The 18,369-nt window shown below is 43.5% G+C and overlaps 1 protein-coding gene across 3 annotated transcripts in view; it reads left to right on the top strand.

The window, feature by feature from the left end:
* LPIN3 (lipin 3) overlaps positions 1–16,037 on the top strand; it is a 38,971-nt gene extending 22,934 nt beyond the window's left edge. The window contains exons 12-22 of one of the 3 annotated variants that reach the window (XM_072631478.1): positions 1,187–1,288; positions 4,969–5,038; positions 6,019–6,111; positions 6,266–6,318; positions 8,854–8,977; positions 9,987–10,135; positions 11,292–11,378; positions 13,225–13,377; positions 14,146–14,260; positions 14,353–14,456; positions 15,547–15,807. In XM_072631478.1, coding sequence (XP_072487579.1) covers positions 1,187–1,288; positions 4,969–5,038; positions 6,019–6,111; positions 6,266–6,318; positions 8,854–8,977; positions 9,987–10,135; positions 11,292–11,378; positions 13,225–13,377; positions 14,146–14,260; positions 14,353–14,456; positions 15,547–15,703 — 1,207 coding nt within the window. In that variant the 3' untranslated portion in view covers positions 15,704–15,807. Of the gene's footprint in view, positions 1–1,186; positions 1,289–4,968; positions 5,039–6,018; positions 6,112–6,265; positions 6,319–8,853; positions 8,978–9,986; positions 10,136–11,291; positions 11,379–13,224; positions 13,378–14,145; positions 14,261–14,352; positions 14,457–15,546 lie in introns of all 3 variants that reach the window. The other 2 variants (XM_072631479.1, XM_072631481.1) reach the window with 2 other exon arrangements.
* Positions 16,038–18,369: the final 2,332 nt, after the last annotated feature.

Below are 18,369 nucleotides of genomic sequence, written 5' to 3'. Positions count from 1 at the left end.
TTATATCCACATCTGCTGTTCACACTCTGTATTTTATATGTGAAATTCTTACTTGGTTCCAAACAATCCCTGAGACCCCATAAACTGAAACACACAAGGAAATCCTGAGCGTGAGAGATGCCAACTCACCCTAAATAGTTCCCCCAGAAACCTGGCTGCCTAAATTCTAGGAGCTGCCTGCCCCAGAGTCCCTGAGCCCTGTAGGCTGCCTATCAGACTTCAGAGGCAGGAGACCAGACTTCCAGTGGAAGCTCTTAATACTAGCTTTGTAACAACTGCTTAGTGTCTCTGTGCCTCAGTTTTCTCATCTGTAGAATGGGGGTGGATGATACTTATAAACCTAAAAAGGAAAATGTTTTTAAAAGGTAAAAACCTTTAAAATGTGAGGTGTATTATGCAAACCATCCTCAGGTGGCTGGATTTAAGGAATATGAGGGAGCATCTCCATAGTTATTAATGTCCCCTTAGGTAATGACAGGGCTTGTGGAGGAGAGCAAGATGGCAAACCTGGTACTGAACTTCTTGATACATGTCCATGTTGGACCTGACTCTGCTGTTGCTACTACAGCATCTCAGGCACTTGATACTGGTCTTGCTCCCTGCCATTGTGTTGGTCAGGGACAGGCAATTGGATTGAGAGAAACAGTAAGCAATTAGACATTTCTTGAAGTCTAGTGATTGGGCAATCAAAAAGCATTTATTAAACACCTGCTGTGTACCAGGCACTGTGCTAATAGCTGCAGATACAAAGAAAAGCAAGAGACAGTCCTGTTCTCAAGGAGCTCCTGATCTAATAGAGGAGACAGTAAAAACTATATACAGACAAGTTATAGACAGGACAGATTGGAAATGATCTACGAGATAAGGCACTAGAATTAAGGGGAATTGGAAGAGGCTTCTTATATTTAACCGGTACTTGAAGGAAATTGAGGAGGTAGAGATGAGGAGGGAAGGCATTCCAGACATGGGAGACAGCCAGAGAAAATGCCTGGAGTCAGAAGACAGAGTGCCTTTTTTGAGGAACAGCCAGGAGGGCAGGGTCACTGAATTGAAGAGTGAGAGAGGAGTGGGGGAGGTATAAGGAGATGGTGGGGGGCGGCAGGTTAGGAAGGGCTTTGAACAGCAAATAACAAAAACCAAGGCTGGACTTGGAATCAGAAAGACCTGGGTTTGATTCCTGTCTTAGGAGATATCTAGTTGTGTGGACCCTGGACAAGTCACTTAACCTCAATTTCCACACATGGAAAAAGGGAGCTGACACCTGTAGCACTCACCTGACGAGACTGTGGTAAGACTCATATAAGATCATGAGAGTGAAGTGATTTGCAAACCTTAAAGGACTATATAACTGTCAGATGGTGGTGTGACTGTAATTACTTGTCACTATGATTATAGCATTTTTCTCATCTTTTTTGGTCAGGGTTCAGGTAGAACCCATCCTGGGGCAAGTTTCTCTCCTGCTCTGATTCTTTTATGTTTAATTTTCTGCAGACTGTTTCACAGACGGATGGAATAATTGAATAAGAGTATTGGAATCTATTGTTATTATTACCATTATTTGTATCTAATTATGTGGACTCTTGCCCAGGTGAATAGAATAGCTGCTTTCTATAGCTGGATACCAATATTGGGATGTAAGGTAGGCTTACTGACAGCATCCTTAGGACATCTCCAATGGTGTATAAGATGACAAGGCTATAATACCCCTTACCCTTAGTCCAAAAGATTTTCATTGTTTCAGTCAGGTCTCTGTACTTTGAAATCTCTTCATTCCATAAAGCTTGAAGATTATGAGTATTTAAGATAATAACATCTATTAAAAATGTTGTTAAGCTAAGCTACGTCTGCACAATTGTGGGCAACCATTCAGTATGTGATCAGGGTCTGATGCCAGTGTAGTTTATGAAATGAATTTTCTAGTCAATTTTGAAATCTGTGTTAATGTCTGATGCATAATTTTGGTCACCTTGTCATGCCTTGTCAGGTATTTCGTAAGTGCTAAATTTTTACAGCCTGCAGCGATAGTTGTGTTCTCTCCACCATTTCTTTGCATAGTATAAATTGATCACTAAGTCTGGAAGCCTTAAGGATTTCTATATTTTGGGGTAATGATCTGATCCTGAACACCCATCACAAGCACCTCCATTTTCACACGCAAATCTGCATGACTCATCCTTATATTGTTGACTGAGTTCTAGTGATAATTCCTGAGAAGAGTCTTCTGGATTCCATTCTTAAATCTTAGTCATTTCATAAGCTCCATCCAGTAGTCTAAAGCCATGTACTTCTCATCATTCTTTAGGATTGTTTGGTCAAATGATATCTGCTTAATCCAATAGTCTTTCTGTCATATACTCTAAGAATGTTCGTCAAGTTTCTTCCTCCTTTTGAGTAGTTATTGATCTTTCTATAACTACTTTAGCGTGGTGGACGTTTATGTTTTATTAATATTTCAGGAGGGTGGTTGTTAGGGTATGTTCCAAAATGACTATACTCCATTTTGCAACTTTGAAAGCTAACATTAAGACTAATATTGAATAGATGTTCATTGCTTTACGTGGGTTCTTCCTATTCTGTTTTGATTTTCCAATGCCTGTCTTAGCTTATTAAACCACAGCTTTGAAATCATTATGCTTCATTTGTCTTGTCTGAAGGAGATCAGAATATTTCTAGATATGTTTGTATCTATTTTTTCCATGTAACCTTGTGATTCAAGCTTGGAGTCTTCAGGCTCTGTCCTTTCTTGGTATATGTTAAGAATCCTACACTTATTGAGCCAAAATGACATTTTGATATCATTGGGGGAAGATTCCATGAAATGAAAATGTTTAATTTGTTTTGGGAGCAACTATAGCTTGATATTTTTCGTATATATCAAGTGATTAATAAGATATTTTAGTTCGACTCTTAATTTGGTGGGGTAAATCTCTCTCTTGTTTTAAAACTTTGTGTTCTAATGTTTCTTGTTGTCATAGATTCATTGATTTCTGTTTGATCTATTCTAATTTTCAGGGAGTATGTTCCTTGGGTACTCTGCTGAACTGTTTATTTATTCTTCTTCCAATTCCTCCCCCTAGAGCTATTATTTAATTTATAATGTCATTTTTAAAAAGTTTGCTTCATTTCTTGCAGGAATTGTAGACTTTGTGGCAAAGTGGTACTTTTGTTTGAGAATTTGCTTGTAGATGTTGTGGAGTTATTCTCTTTTTCTGGGTCTGTCCTTTGCATCCTTGGAGTCATAATTTCTTTTTAATGTCTTCTCATTTTTCCAGCATTATTTCCTTAATTGAGTCTTTGTGTCAAGACCAGGCTCTGTGTACATCTGGAATGATGATGGGACCTTGTGTAGTCCCCATCTTGCAACCATGGAGATGACCAGAATTTTTTCACATCCTCTTTCTTTAGGTGTTTTTTTCTCACCTATGATTTATTTCTTAAGCGTCTGGAGTAGTTTTTAGTTGATATTAAACTACTAAATTTGTTCTTTGTGCTGCTTCAACTCCTTGTATCACTTAACCTTTTATTGTTGACCCTCAATTGCTGATTAAGGGTGTCTAGAATTTCTAATAGGCTTTTCTTTTTCTTGTCACTTCTGCATGTTTCCTTCTTGTTGCCTTTAACTGTGCACTACGATGTTCAAGTGTTCTACTGTCCATACCAGTTAGATCTTTCAGTGCCTTTCTACAGATCTTCAGTAGCTTTCTCAAGTTACTTCTACTATGGTGGCCTGGGGGGGGGGGGGGGGCGATGGTGGAGGAATTCCTTGATAGCTCCACCTTTCCTACCATGGCAACAGCTGCTGCATATACCATTGTTTGCAGGTTCTGAAATGGCTTTTATACTTTTCTGTCAAATGCTGTGGGGAAATATGTTTCTTGATAATGTTTAAAGCAGAAACTGGTTTTTTTATTACTCTGTTTTGGTATAATTGACCTACCAGTTGGATTCATGCCATCAAACTCAAAAAGAATCTTCCAGAGTTCCAGTCTTAAGTATGGCCATCTCCTTTTCAAGGTCATCGGAGATTTCAGTACTGTTTTTGTCATCTTTCTCATTATGAAGTAGAATTTCTGGAGTTTGCATTAAAAGTAAAGATTTTCTATGACCTTCAGGGTCCTCAACTTTTCCTTTTTTCAGATTTTATTAGCCCCTTGATTTCATTTCTTATTTTATCTAGTGTGGGCTTAGGGATGAAAATTTTTTTTAATTGTCCTGAGCTATTCAGCTATACATTGTCATGTGATTTGGAACTGAAAGTACAATTGACAAAAGTAAGAGACCCTTGCCCATAACTAGTCAGATCTGCTTCCAATTTTTTAGACAATGATTCTGGAACATAAAGAGAGTGTTTATACTTTCATTTCATTTCATGAGCCTTCATGGTTTGCCTATTTTAGTGTTCAGAATTAATTGTACTGAAGCATTTCCATCAGATAAGATATTGGTATTTCTGGTATGCTGATATATCTTGCCTTTTTGTGATACCAAACCATGAAGAGTCACTTGCACTCTTCTCTGTGTCATGATGGTTTTGGGAAGACCAACCTATAATTCTCTATCCCCTGATCTGTTTCTTTGACTCTTAGGAGGAGGTCCATGACACTGCCTGGGATGCTTATCCCATTAGAGGTATTATTGGAACTTAGTTCACTAGCATTTCAGGGTTTCTGCTGGGCCTTCACACCTAATGGCCTCAAGAAACAAAGTTTCTACAGTACGTCACACAACACACATAACATGGACATTGGGTTGGGCTTTGAGAAAGGGGTTATTATTTTTACATGTGAAACTTCTCAGAATCTAAACAAAGTAACTGAAAATGGGAGCCCAAGGGTCCTTTTCTGGATGAAAAGCTCCAGCCTTGAGCCTCATATGGGGCCTTCAGCCTCAAGCCCATCAATAGCCAGGCTTTGCCTTTTTAGCCATTGTTCCTGGCAAGTTACTTTTCCTTCCTGCTCCCCTTTCTAGGCATTACAACTGGGCTGTAGCTGCCCCGATGATCCTGTCCCTTCAGGCCTTTCAGAAGAGTTTGCCCAAGGTAAAGGAGCAGAACTCCTTCTCCATCTATCTCTTCTCCTCTGGTCATAGGGAGGGATTAGGTGATGCTACAGGGAACCTGGGGAAGAGGGAGAGCAAAGAGAAGGGGGACTGGTGGGAGATTCCATTATAAAACTCTAGGTTTCCTATGGTATTAGCCAAGAAAGGGATAAAGTTCCAAATTAGGGCTGATTCTGAATCCCAGAACAGAAAATATCTAAATTCCAAAGCAATTTAGCTGGTCCCTTCCTGACTCAGTGGATTTGTCCTGTCTGCCTATCACTTCTCCCTCCGTACTTCCTAAGAAATTGTTCATAGAGATGCTGGGCCAGATGGCCTTATCCTGGGAACTGAGGACAGTGGACTTGGGAGTCATCCATAGTTTTCTTGAGGAAGTTTGGATGGGAAAATGAGTCAGAAAGAAGGATAGCAATTCCTGTTAATCTTTCTCTCAGACACTTGGTGACTCTGTATAGGAAGTCCCTTATCCTTGAAAGCCCTGCCATCTCCCCTTAAGTACCACCTATCTGGTTATTGTGAAGTGTTCTACTGTTGGGTGGGAGGAGGGGCCCCTGAATCCTTCTTCCATCCATTTATTCAGCAAGCATTTATCATATCATTTCTATTCTAATTATTGATATTTCTTTGACCGACCATGATCCCTAAACCAATAAATGCTGTGGTTAATCAGTACCCTGAGCTAGAGGGGGCAGTGCCAGTACTCAAGCTTTGAGTCTTGCATAATATAAGCAGTGTCGCGTGGAGCAAGTCCCACACCCCCTGACAAAGTAATCTCTCTTGAGAGTGCAGAGAGGTGCTTCAGAGAACTTGTCCAGAAAGGGTTTTCATTGTTGGTCTCCAGTGGAGACTGGATGGGTGCCATTTGTTTGAGGGGATTATTCCCCAGAGAGGCCTGTCCTTGAGGCCCCTTTTTAGGACACCCTGCCCACTATGTCCTTCCTGATCTTGTCTGACATTCAGAGCACAATTGACAAACTGGTGAAGGAGAAAATGCCCAAGAAGAGTGGCCGCTGGTGGTTCTCCTGGGGGCAAAAGGACCCGATAACTGAGGAGGTAGGTGATTACCTCTTGGAAGGCCCTTAGAATTGAAGGTCTGGTCTTCATTTGACCTTTTAGAAGGGTCTAGACCGAGGGGAGGTGGGATTGGCCTCAGGGACAGGATCTTTTCCTTTTAACAAGGGCTCATTGGAAAACTCTTCCTCTGCAGTATGAAGTCGCGGAGGTGGCATCTACTTCAAAGAGCAATTCCCTCCAGCAGAAGTAAGTTATCTTGATCAGGTCCCCAGGGGGGGCATTAGAGTCTTAAAGAGTTATGTGTGGGCACCCAATAGGTTAAGCGGTTTATTCACCATTAGATAGCTCATCACTGTCAGAGGCAAGATAAAAATCCAGGATTCCAAGTCCACTGTTCCAGCCATTTTACTGCTTTTTTCTCTCTTCAAGGTATTCACACACTGTCTCATGAAATTTTCACAGGGATTTCACTAGGTGAAATCCTTACCTACTGTCACCTGCAGGATACTAGGTAGCAAGGATGACTGTTCGCATTGAGGAAGTGATTGGCCCAAGGTCATTGAGTAGGGAAGTGACAAATATAGGACCAGAACCTTTGAATCTCAGCTCAAAGCTTTTTCTGTCAAACTGGGTCAACCCTACAGTGTTGGTACTTCAAAGCTTGCCCCATCTAGGAAAAGCAATGCCTGGCAAGCAGTACCTCGTGGGATAAGACCTGCTCCATGGGCCAGGTGAAGCTAGACTCTTTCTCAAAGCCTCAGTTCTTTCAATCATGGCCAGATAAGTCCTCAAGTCATAGTCTTTTCTATGTACTTTGAAGGGACTTAGAACATAACTATTGAATAAAGAGGTATAATTATTTGTTTTCCAGTTACACCAAAGAAACTGAAGCAGGTGAAACTTGGGTTCCATAATAGGAAGAACTTTCTAGGGTAGGGTTGGTCCTGACATACATCAGGAAGGAAGGGTGCACTAGGGATTTGGGGGAACAATGAGGAGAGAGGCTTCACAGTGTATCCAGAAGAACATTGTCCTTATTGTCCTCCATAATCAGGAGCCATAGGTAGAAGTTGCAAAGAGGCAAATTTAAGTTTGATAGGCAGCTAGGTGGCATAGTGGATAGAGTGCCAGGCCTGAAGTCAGGAAGACTCATTTTCCTGAGTATAAATCTGGTTTCAATCACTGTTAGCTGTGTGACCCTGGGCAAGTCACTTAACTCTGTTTTCCTCAGTTTCATCATCTCTGAAATGAGTAGAGAAGGAAATGGCAAACCATTCTGGTATCTCTGCCAAGAAAACTCCAAATGGGGTCACAGAATCAGGCACAACTGAAAAAATGACTGAACAGCATCAACAAATGGAAAATGTCCTAAAAATTAAATCTTACCAAAATGTGGTAGATTGTGTCAGAGGAGTAATGGTAGAGATGTGTGTTAGAGCCAGTTCATCTTAACATCTGATTGTTAAATTCTCAGTGCACACATTCACATCTCTGTAATCAGCAAATGCTATAAATCAATGCTTGATTTATTGTTTGGTTGATTGTCTAGACTCAAAGGGATGGAGATGTTAATAAGGCAAATTAAACTTATGTGTTTATAGGTATACTCCTTCCCCTCCACCAAGAGCTATTTGTTACCATTACATCCCTGGTTTTAAGTATAATTGTCTTCTTGAAAGGTGAATAGAGAACTGGCCTTGAAGTCAGAAAGAACTGGATTTAAATCTTCTCTCCAACACATCCTGGCATTCACCACATCTGGACAAATCCCTTCATTTCTCATTACCATAGGCAACACTCATAAGTCAGGGTCTTTTTAGCCTATTTTGGTGTTATGGACCCCCTTTGGCAGTGGAAAGAAGCCTAAAGAACCCTTCTCAGAATAGTTTTGAAATGCATAAAATAAACAGGATTACAAAGGAAATTAATTACATTGAAATATAGTTATTAAATTATTTTAAAAACCAGATTCATAGATGATGGGCTAAGAACCCCTTCTCTAGGACTTTATGTTGCAGAGTAGTTGCAGATTTACATTGGTAGAGTTCTTCATTGAGAGTTCCTCACTTTATATCCCCAGTCTCCAAAAAGGATCTTAGAGATCATCTAACCTAAATGCCTCTTAAAAGAGTAACTGACTCAGGTAGTGGTGCATAATCAGGATTTGAATGCAGGTCCTCTGACTACAAATCTGATGCAAATTACTACAGTATGCTACATATTTATTTATTAAATGGCTACTGTGTGCCAGGCACTGTGCCAAGTGCTGGGGGTACAAATAGGATAAAGAGACAATCCCTGCCCTCAAAGAGCTTACAATCTAGAGGTAAGACATCACACAACAAGAAGCTGAAAATTGAGGTGAGGGGGATGGGTGTAAAGGTTACCCATGTAGGGGAGAGGGCATGATGATGGTTGTGGAGTTAAAACCAAGCAGTCAACGGGGAATAAAGAGTTGGCTGGGCTTCTGGGTTTCTTCTCTTTAAAGGGAGGTTTTGAGAGGAGTTCTTTTTGCTCAGCCCTCCAATAGGATGGGCAGAGGCAGCTGAGGGTACTTATGAAGTGTGGGTACCAAAACCATTCCTGGGGGAAGGAGAGTTGAAACCAGACAGGTGGGCAAGAGAGGGGAGGAATGATCAGGAGGGCCTGATCAATTTAGTTTCCCCAAATTAACTTGATGAACTTATTCTCCATGGTATTGTCATTTAATGGGTGGAAGTGGTTCTTCCTATCATAAATTTTGGGATGAGCGGGGACCTTAGAGGCTTGGATTCCTTGCAGGCAGATGATGGATATTTTATCTGTTAACGATGACTCTGTCAGCAACCTGCTGGTCTTGAATGCTCCTTCTCCTCCACCTATTTCTGCCTTCAAGAAGTCCCTTCGTCTCTCGTCTGATCAAATTGTAAGTTCAAGGTTTGGAGGATTGGGCCATTCCTGCCTTTGGCTGGGTCCAAGAAAGCGTCCATATTTCCATGTTTCAGGAATGGGAGAGAGGGAGTTTGGGGGAAAGAAGAGGTCCAGGCAGAGGTGGGTGGCCTTAAAAAAATACTCTGGGGCCTCGTTAAGCTCTGTCTTTTGTGCTAAGCTGTCGTATTCCCTTATGGGACGGGCATTTAGGACGACCCTTTGTATATCTCCTTGGATCTACCTTATAAAGAATACAGCTCTGTGGCCAAGCTGGGCTGCTTATGTATGGGGTTCCATATTTCAGCCTCTCCTGAATTCTCTCCTCACCTCCCCACAGAGACAAGGTTGTCTAGAGTATTCTACTTTTTGGAGGAGCTTCCTGCAGCCTCCATCAAAATGTATCCCATTCTAATTAAAAAAATCTCCCGTCACCCAATGATATGTGTTGTATGAGGTGGCCCTGAAACACTTACTTATACATGGACATTGTTATGTAAATTCCATGTTGTGTTGGCATAGGAGTGGGGAGGGGCTGGAGAGAACACTATAATAGTTCTGTTGCATAGATTGGGTTCTCCCAGCTGGCTGGGGTTGCATCTCTCTATCTCTCTGTGTCTTATCTTTGCCAGACTCTAGGTTGGGGAAGAGGACCTTTGGGGAGAAAAAAGGAAAAGTTTCCCATCAGAGAAATCGTGAACTGTGGGTGGGGACGGAGGCCAACAGAGCCAACATATTGATTTATTTTGCTTAGCTATACTTTGTCACGCAGGAGGAGGGTTCTGTTTGGGGGTGAATAGTCATTGGGAAGTAACAATCATGCTCTTGAAAGAGCAATTTAAAACAATTTTTTTAAAGAAAGAAGAGAGGAAGAGAATTCATAACAGTAGTCCAGAGGCTGGTAGAGGGAGGCAGGAAACCAGCTAGGCTAGTTTTCTCAAACTGGAGATGTATTGGGTCTTTCTGAACTTCCTTTGACTCTACCTTGGTTCTCTTGGACTATCCAGCGAGATTTAAATCTGAGGGAGGGAGCCAATGATGTGGTGTTTAGTGTGACCACTCAGTACCAGGGTACCTGCCGTTGCCATGCCAACATCTACCTGTGGAACTGGTACGACAAGGTGGTGATCTCAGACATCGATGGGACCATCACCAAGTAAGAAACATAGAAAGAAAAGTAGAGAAGGGGGGAGGTTTGGGAGTGGGAGGTGGGAGGGGTGGGTTTTGGGGGGCGGTGGTTATGATCTCAAATAGTCAAACACTTTCTAAATCCTACCTGAAGGGTAAAGGACAGAGTGAAAGAGGCCTGGGGAACCAAGCCAAGGTGACTGGGTACTGTCATGCTTAAAAAATGCAATGTCTATGGTGTCTCCCTTCCTCCTACATGGCTGGCTAGAGCTCCTTGGAGGAAAGATAGATGATGATAATGATTATCTACATTGTGAACTTAAAGTTTGCAAAGTATTTGACATATATGGTCTGCTATTATATCCCATTTTACAATTAAGGAAGCCGAAGGTCAGAGAGTTTATAAGTCACTTAAACTTGGTCACCCAGCTATTCACTGTCTGAGAAGGAATGAGAACCTGCCAAGTCCAGCGGCCCATCTCCTACAGCAAGCTCCCTCTGATCAGTCAGCAGAGTGATCCAGAGCATGGGTTAACACACGTGGCCAGCTGCCTGCCTCTGTTGGGCTCATGAGCTAGGAGTGTTTTTTGTTTGGTTTTTATTTTTAAATAAAGTATGATTGTACTTTAAGATGTAAAAAATAAAATCCATTTTTAGCTCCTCTGGGCAGTAAGGCAGTGGGCTGGATTTGGCTCTCAGGCCATAACTTGTGGACCCCTGATCTAAAAGTTTGGGTTTGCTCTTGTCTCCCTCATTTTTTGTGCTTGTATCACTAGCATTTAACCCAGTGTTTGGCACATAGTGAGTGTTTAGTAAATACTTTTTCATTCATTCATTCGCTCAAAATTGTACTGTTCTGGGAGCTGGACTTCTATCCAATGGTTGCTATTGAGTTTTTGGAAGCCTGTTCAAAGAGACAACCCAGGGTAATGGGAAGACTATTGCACTTAGAGTCAGAAGAACCTAGGGCTGAATCCCATCTCTGACACCCGCTGGCAATGTGATCATGAGCAAGTCACTTCTCTGTGAGCCTTAGTTAACTCATCTGTAAAATGGGGTAACTTACACCACTTCATAAGGTTGTTGTGAAGAAAGTGCTAGATAAAACTAATCATTTGGCTTGTCCTGAAGTCTTGGCACTGGACCCAGCCTGTCTTCACAAGCCTGACTTTTCTTTCTCCCAGGTCTGATGCTTTGGGTCACATTTTGCCCCAGCTGGGGAAGGACTGGACTCAAAATGGAATCATCAAGCTTTATCACAAAATTCACCTGTGAGTGCTTTTGGAAGTCTGGGGCTATCTTGTAGTGGATTCCTGCTTTGGGGAGGAAAGGGGCTCAGTTCTGCTTCCCTTCCTGCTTAGGAACAAGTGCCCAGTAGGCTGGTCACCTGGGCTTCCTGTTTCTGTCCTAGGCATTGATCTTTAGCAATTTCTTAACTGTAAAGGCTAAGTGAGAGGGGAGGGAGTATCCCCAAAGCCTTCAGCTGAAATGAGGCCAGCACCTCATGGATTGTGCCTTTAGTGATGTTGAATTCAGCATCTCCAGCTCTTAACAGGGTCTCTGGAGTGTCTGAAGGAATAGAAGGCATTGCTCTTGGTGACAATGCCTTTGACTCCAGGCAGACTTTCTGTTCAGGGCCCCAAAGCTCACTTCCTCTGCTGTCCCCGCAGGGTTGGCTGGGAGAATGAGTGGGTATCATGGAGGTATGGGTTGGGATGGAGGAGAGGGAAGTAGGGAGCAGAACAGATTTACCACAGGATGGCAGTGTCTGCCTCTTGAGAGAAAACCAGGACACGATTCAATGAGGGCTGATACTTCCCCTGGATGTTTTTCTTAGTAGCTCAATTCTGACCTCAAGGACTGAGAAGAAACTAGGGTGGCATGGTGGCTCACCTTCAGAGAGGGGCAACTTGATCCTGACAGGATGACAGGGAGTTTCTGGGACATCATACCAATTTCCACATGCCCTTTCCTTCTTGTGGCCAGTAAAGTAACAGGCCATGGGTTTACCCAGGCCCCTTGGGAAACCTCTAAAGTCTCTAACAGTCATTTTAATGCAATCCTTCCAACACCACCAAAGAAGGGAGAGAAGAAGTTTACGAACCAAGGATTAGAAGAGATCTCAAGGTCTAGGCCAGGGGTGGGGAACCTGTGGCCTCGAGGCCACATGTGGCCCTCTAAGTCTTCAAGTGTAGCCCTTTGAATCCAAACTTCACCTAGAGGGCCACATGTGGCCTCGAGGCCACAGGTTCCCCACCCCTGGTCTAGTGTCTCCGTTTTCTGAAACTCTTTAAGCTTTCTTTAAAACCCAGAGTCAAATTCTTGGGAAATTCATGTTTCTGTTATCTCTGCAGGTTTCTGTTATCCCTAAGTTTCTTCAGTTCCTTCTGTTATAGTAGGATACCATTTATTCTTCATCTATTCACCATGAGTTCAGAGGGCGGTTGTTCCTCTCATTCATAACAGTCCTTCATAGCACTCAAGACTTTGCTTCAGGGCCTCCTCTGCCATCCTTTAGGTCCCCTAATCATTCTGTGACCAGAGCCGCAGCTTTAGGTTTTGCTTTTTCTCTACATTGGCTTGTGTTCTGGCCCCTCTGGGTGTGAATGAATAAAGGAATGAATGAATATGAGTGAATGAATGAATGAAAAAAGCATTTTTTAAGCACTCACTGTGTACCAAGTACTATTTGAAATGCTGGGTACACAAATAGTAAAACAAGCCAATCCCTGCTTTCAAGGTGAAAAAAGAAGTGCAGGGGTAATAGGCTGCCACTGGCCTAAGTCTTTGCCTGTTCCTTGGGGAGAGTGGGTCCAAAAGATTCAGAGCACCATAGGCCTTTCTGATCTTTCCCTCTGGACCTGAGCCTCTTCCATGAATTGTGCCATTGGTGATGCTGAAGGCAGCATCCCAGATGTGCAATGCCCAGAGCATCTGCTACTCTCATAGTGTGGAGAGTAGGAAAGAGGAGCATAATTCTGGGCACCAATGCCTGCCATTATCTTGGAGCAGATTCCCCCTACTGGATGGTGTCTGCTGTCCTGGCAGGGTTAACTGGGAGAGTGATACTGGTGGCATCAGGACAGGTTTGTAACAGGTTCTGTGATCTCTTTCCAGAAATGGATACAAATTCCTTTACTGCTCAGCCCGATCCATTGGCATGGCGGACCTCACTAGGGGCTACTTGCGGTGGGTGAATGAGCAGGGCTGTGCTCTCCCCAAAGGCCCACTCCTCTTGACCCCCAGCAGCCTCTTCTCTGCTCTTCACAGGTAAAATGTAACCCTTCTCCCTATCCATATTCATTAGAGTTTATGAAATCCCTGGAATCAACCAATCAATGAGCATTTATTAAGTACTTACAACGTGCTAGGCATTATGCTATGTATGGAATGGCTTGAAATGGCATTTGGGTGGTCTTGGTCCCTTTATGCTGGGTACCTTGGAGCTTGATCCTATTGGCTGAAGAAGTTGTACCCACTAGAAGATTCTTTATGCCTATAGGGTGAGGATGAAGTCAAGACTTCTGTAAGAATGTTACCTCCGGGCATGATGGACCATATGTGGGTCTGAAACAAGATCCAAAAAGCACTTGTTTATCCCCTTCCTTTTCTCCAAGTAATAGTACCATTATTACTACCATTCACCATCAAGGTTTACAAAGTACTTTTCCTGTGATCTCAGTAGTATAGATATTATCCTAGTTTTACAGATAAGGAAACTATCCAAGAGAGGCATCGTGCCCATTGTCATACAACCAGCTGGAATTTGAACCTGGGTCTCCTGCATCCACACCACAAGCTCTTCTTGGTACTTTCCCTCAGCCCCTTGGGAAAGGGCTAAAAACCTTGATCCCCTGTGCAGTGCTGCACTTAGAGTTAGGAGAGACTTGTATTCAAATCTCACATCTTACATGTGTTAGCTGATGAAGCTTGATCCTCATTTTGCTCTTCTGTAAAATGGGGTTAATAACCCCTATAGGACCTATGTCACAAGGTAGACCAGCTCTTATTACTGTCTCTGCCCATTGGTCTCCCTAGGGAGGTGATTGAAAAGAAGCCTGAGGTGTTCAAGATTGCATGCCTAACCGATATCCATCACCTATTCCTGCCCCATGGAGATCCCTTCTTTGCTGGCTTTGGGAACCGTGCCAGTGTGAGTATGTTCTCTCTTCCCCTTCTAAGCAAGGCTGCATTGGGTCAGGCCCCTCCTTCCCTCCTCTCCAACTTCTCCCTGCTTTTCTCCAGGATGTCTATGCCTATCTTCATGTAGGGATACCCAAATCTCGAATCTTCACCGTCAACCCCCAAGGAGAGCTCACTCAGGAACTTATAAAGAACCATAAGACCACGTAAGTGTCACTCTCAAATCAAAGGCCACCTACCTAATCCATCCCCCTAATCTAACAGATGGAAAAACTGAGGCATATGCAGCTTAAAGAACTTGTGTCATGCAGGGAGCAAGTATCAGGGGTAGAATTTGAACCCAGCTCCTCTGATTCCAGTGCTAGCATTCTTTACACTGTACTGTGGCAGCTAGATGGCACCTGGAATAGAGCACTGGTCCTGGAGTCAAGAAGACCTGAATTCAAATCCAGCCTCAGACATTCGCTATCTGTGTGACCCTTGGCAAGTTATTTAGCCTCGATTTGCTTCAGCTTCCTGACTGGTAAGATGAGGATAATAGCACCTACCTCGAAAGGTTGTTGTGAGGATCTAATAAGAAAATAGCTGTAAAGTGCTTAGCACAGGGCCTGGCACATAGGAAGCCTTCTATAAACACTGGCCTTTGGTCTCTCCTGTCACACAAGAACACTTGTGATAAGATAAAATAGGTTAAAAAGAATAAAAAAGAAATTGGTTCAGGCTAGCATCAGACTCCTGGGCTTCTTATCTCTATTACCTCCATCTTGTCCTGTCTCTGAAGTCAGGGTTTCCAAGGTAAATAGAGATGCCCACTGTCTGAGTGGCCTGGAATCAACAACATGGGTTGCTTGGTCAAAGTTTCCAAGGTAATGGATATAGAGTGTGTTACAAACTGTAACTTGCTCTACAAATGCCAACTCTTATCTCAGTTGAGAAGTTATTGTGGTCAAATGGATAAAGAGTGGGCCTTTAAGCCAGGAAGACCTGGTTTCAAGTCCTAACTCTTAGAAATACTGGCAGGAGGGTCCTGGGCAAGTCCCCCTTCCTCTCAGTGCTCAGGGCACCTCTCAGATTATAAACAGCAGAGGAGGTACCAACTTGGATTGGTAGAGAACGTTTCCTCACTCATGAGATCCGTTTTCCATTGAAATCACAGGTCTTATCACTGTACTGTTCCAGTTGAGAAAAGATTTGGTGAAGCCAGAGAGCACAGACCCTTGACCTGAGGCAGGTCCTGGCAGCAGGGCTTAGAGTTGGGGCCAGTCCTTGCTTCTCATTCTCTTTTCCCACCCATAGGTATGACCGGCTTGGGGAAACCGTGGAGCTCATCTTTCCACCTATAAAAGTGGGGCCCAGTGTGAAGCTGGTCAATCCAGAGTATAGCCAGTTCTCCTTCTGGAGGAATCCCTTCCTTTCACTTTCCAGGCAAGACCTCACAAACCTGGTGGATTAGAATGTCTCCCTACCTGTTGTACCCCTACACACACACACACAGCACTTGCACACGCACACGCACACACATGCACACGAGCACACGCATGCTACTGGATTGGAATCTGTGACATTGAGCAGAGTAGCATGGTGGGGGGGACAGCATGGGCCCAGGCATTCCTCCTGGGCCAGGCCCACAGGGGCCCCTGCTGGCTGACCAACTGACTCTAGCCATTCCTCTTGCCCTAATTCATAGGACATGGGACTATGGCATTAGAGCCTGGAGGAGGGGAGATGATCATTGTGGAAAGGGGTCTGTCTTGTTGCCCTGGAGAGATTAAACCTTGAAGTGTGTAGCTGCCTTTGCAATTTTATTCCATACCTCGACCTGTCTGTCTGTCTATTGTCTAGGTTTATGCATCCCTTATTCATAGTTTTGTTTCCCTTTAAGATCATTCCCTGAGTAGCATCTTGGTGCAGTGGAAAGTGCACTGTACTGGGAGTTAGGAAACAGGTTCAAATTCTGGCTGTATCACTCATTACTTTTGTGACTTTGAGAAAATCACTTCCTTCCTTTGGACCCTCACTTCCTAATCTGAAAAATGATTGAACTCAATAATCTCAAAGATCTTCTCAAGCTCAAAATCCTAAGACTATGTGATTGTCCGTTTAGTATAGTAGATAAAACTGAATTGGGGTGAAAAGAAACTAGGTTCAAATCCCAACTCAGACACTAGCTTTGGGACCCTGGGCAAGTCAACTAACCTCTCCAAACCTCAGTTTCCTTATCTGGAAAATGTGGTAGCAATAACACCACAGGTTTGTTGTATCAAATGAAATCATATTTGTGAAGTACTTTGCAAATGTTAAAAAGAACTATATTAATGTCAACTATTATTATCATCATTATGACTTCTAAAGTAGCTTCTGGTTCTCTTGCAGCTTCTTGTCTCCACCTGTCTGTCCGTCCCTCTCCCAGGCTTCTTCTGTCCCCTCATTGTGTCCTCAGCTTTCTGGTCCAAAGGACAGATTGCTATTGAATGTGTTCTTGCTCTTCCTGTCCCCCTCTTGCTTCCCTCCTGCTCAGGTATGTGTTGACACATGCCATCTGTTTGGCTATTCTTTCTGAGGGTAGAGAACAGAAATGGAACCCTCACCTTGGGGCTCCAGTGTGAGGGATGATTGGCATCACCATGGGGCAACTGGCTACAGAATCATAGAAATTCAAATCATCAGAGTGGGATGGAATCAGAAATCTATTCTAATCCAGCCCCCTCATTTTATACATGAAGAAACCCAGACCTGTAGAGGGGCAGCGATCTGCCAAAGATCACATTCTGGCAGCTAGTCAGAGGGTACTTGAACCCAGGCATTCACATCTAGGGCTTTCACCACTGTACCATGCTGTCTTGTGAAAGTGTAGCGATATTTAATGGACCAGGATGTAGTTTACAGTCAGGGCAAAGGTTATGAAATGCAGGTAGCAATGCTTAGTGAGCAGAGAGGTAGCTTATATTCATGGACAAGAGTTCTGGGAAAGTGCGGATTAAGTATGGGTATATTGGGCAGGACCGTAGCTAATATTCAGGAACGCGTAAAGTGGGTGAATATGGGTGGAGTGAATAGGGGCGTGGCTTATATTCAGAGACAAGGGTTGTTATAAATGTGGGTAAGAAGGCTTTCTCTCATAGTCTTAACCCCCTTTTCTCCATGAAAAATGTGTATGTGTGTGGGGTGGGGGAGCCATGGATGACCGTGCCTCCCTTCAGGCCAAGCACATGTTCGAACAACTGAAACATCTGCCTTAGCACTTAGGGCTGGTTAATGCGGACAGCAGAACCCTGAGTCTTTTGGGAAATGGGTTTTGGTTTTTCTTCTTGGAGCACGTTGGCCTGTTCAGTCAATCCTTAGCCCTCTCAGATGCATTTAGAGGTGGGGTGAGAAACACATAGGGTTGACGCATCATCTCCTTCGCTCCCAGGGTAGTAGAGGTCTCTGCTCAGTCTCTCTGGACCTTCTGAACACGTTGGGGGATGTAGAGAGGATATTGCTCCCTGGTCAGAGAGGTTAACAACCTTGGGACTGGCTTGTTCAGAGAGTGGCCGGGCGATTCTTTGTCTCTGAAGCAAATCACACAATCTCTTCTCCTAGGCCCCCATGCCCTGCCCACAGTTTGCCATTTTCTCCTACAGGGATCAAGTTAGTGACCTAATAACGGATTCCTTCTTGTCTCAGCATGCGGAGCCATCCAGCTACTTAAGGTTTTGTAGAACCTAAAAATCTTCAAGGTGGGAGGGACATTGGAGATGATCTAGGTCAACCTTTCTGATTTATAGGTAAGGAAGTGAAGGTGAAGTGTCTTGTCAACTGCTGCTGCTGCTGCTGCCACTAATAATAATAATAACTAATATTTATGTGGTGCTTTAACTCATTTGATCCTCACAACAGCCCGAGAAGGTAGGTGTCATGGTTATCCCCATTTTACAGAAGAGGAAACTGAGGCACATAGAGGTTAAAGCTCTTGTCCTTACAGCTAGTAAGTGAGGTAGGACTCACACACTAGTGTCCCTGTCTCCAAGTCCTATCTATGCTCTCTCCATTGTACCACCTAGCTGCCTCAAGGTCACATAGGTGCAGAAACAGGCCATGAACTCAGGTCTCCTGACTTACAGTCCTGAGTTCTGTCCA

Source organism: Notamacropus eugenii, chromosome 1 (genome assembly GCF_028372415.1).
Source record: "Notamacropus eugenii isolate mMacEug1 chromosome 1, mMacEug1.pri_v2, whole genome shotgun sequence".
NCBI classification, from domain to species: Eukaryota; Metazoa; Chordata; class Mammalia; order Diprotodontia; family Macropodidae; genus Notamacropus; species Notamacropus eugenii.
Note: the sequence above shows the minus strand (reverse complement) of the source record. Positions and strands in the feature narration are given on the sequence as shown.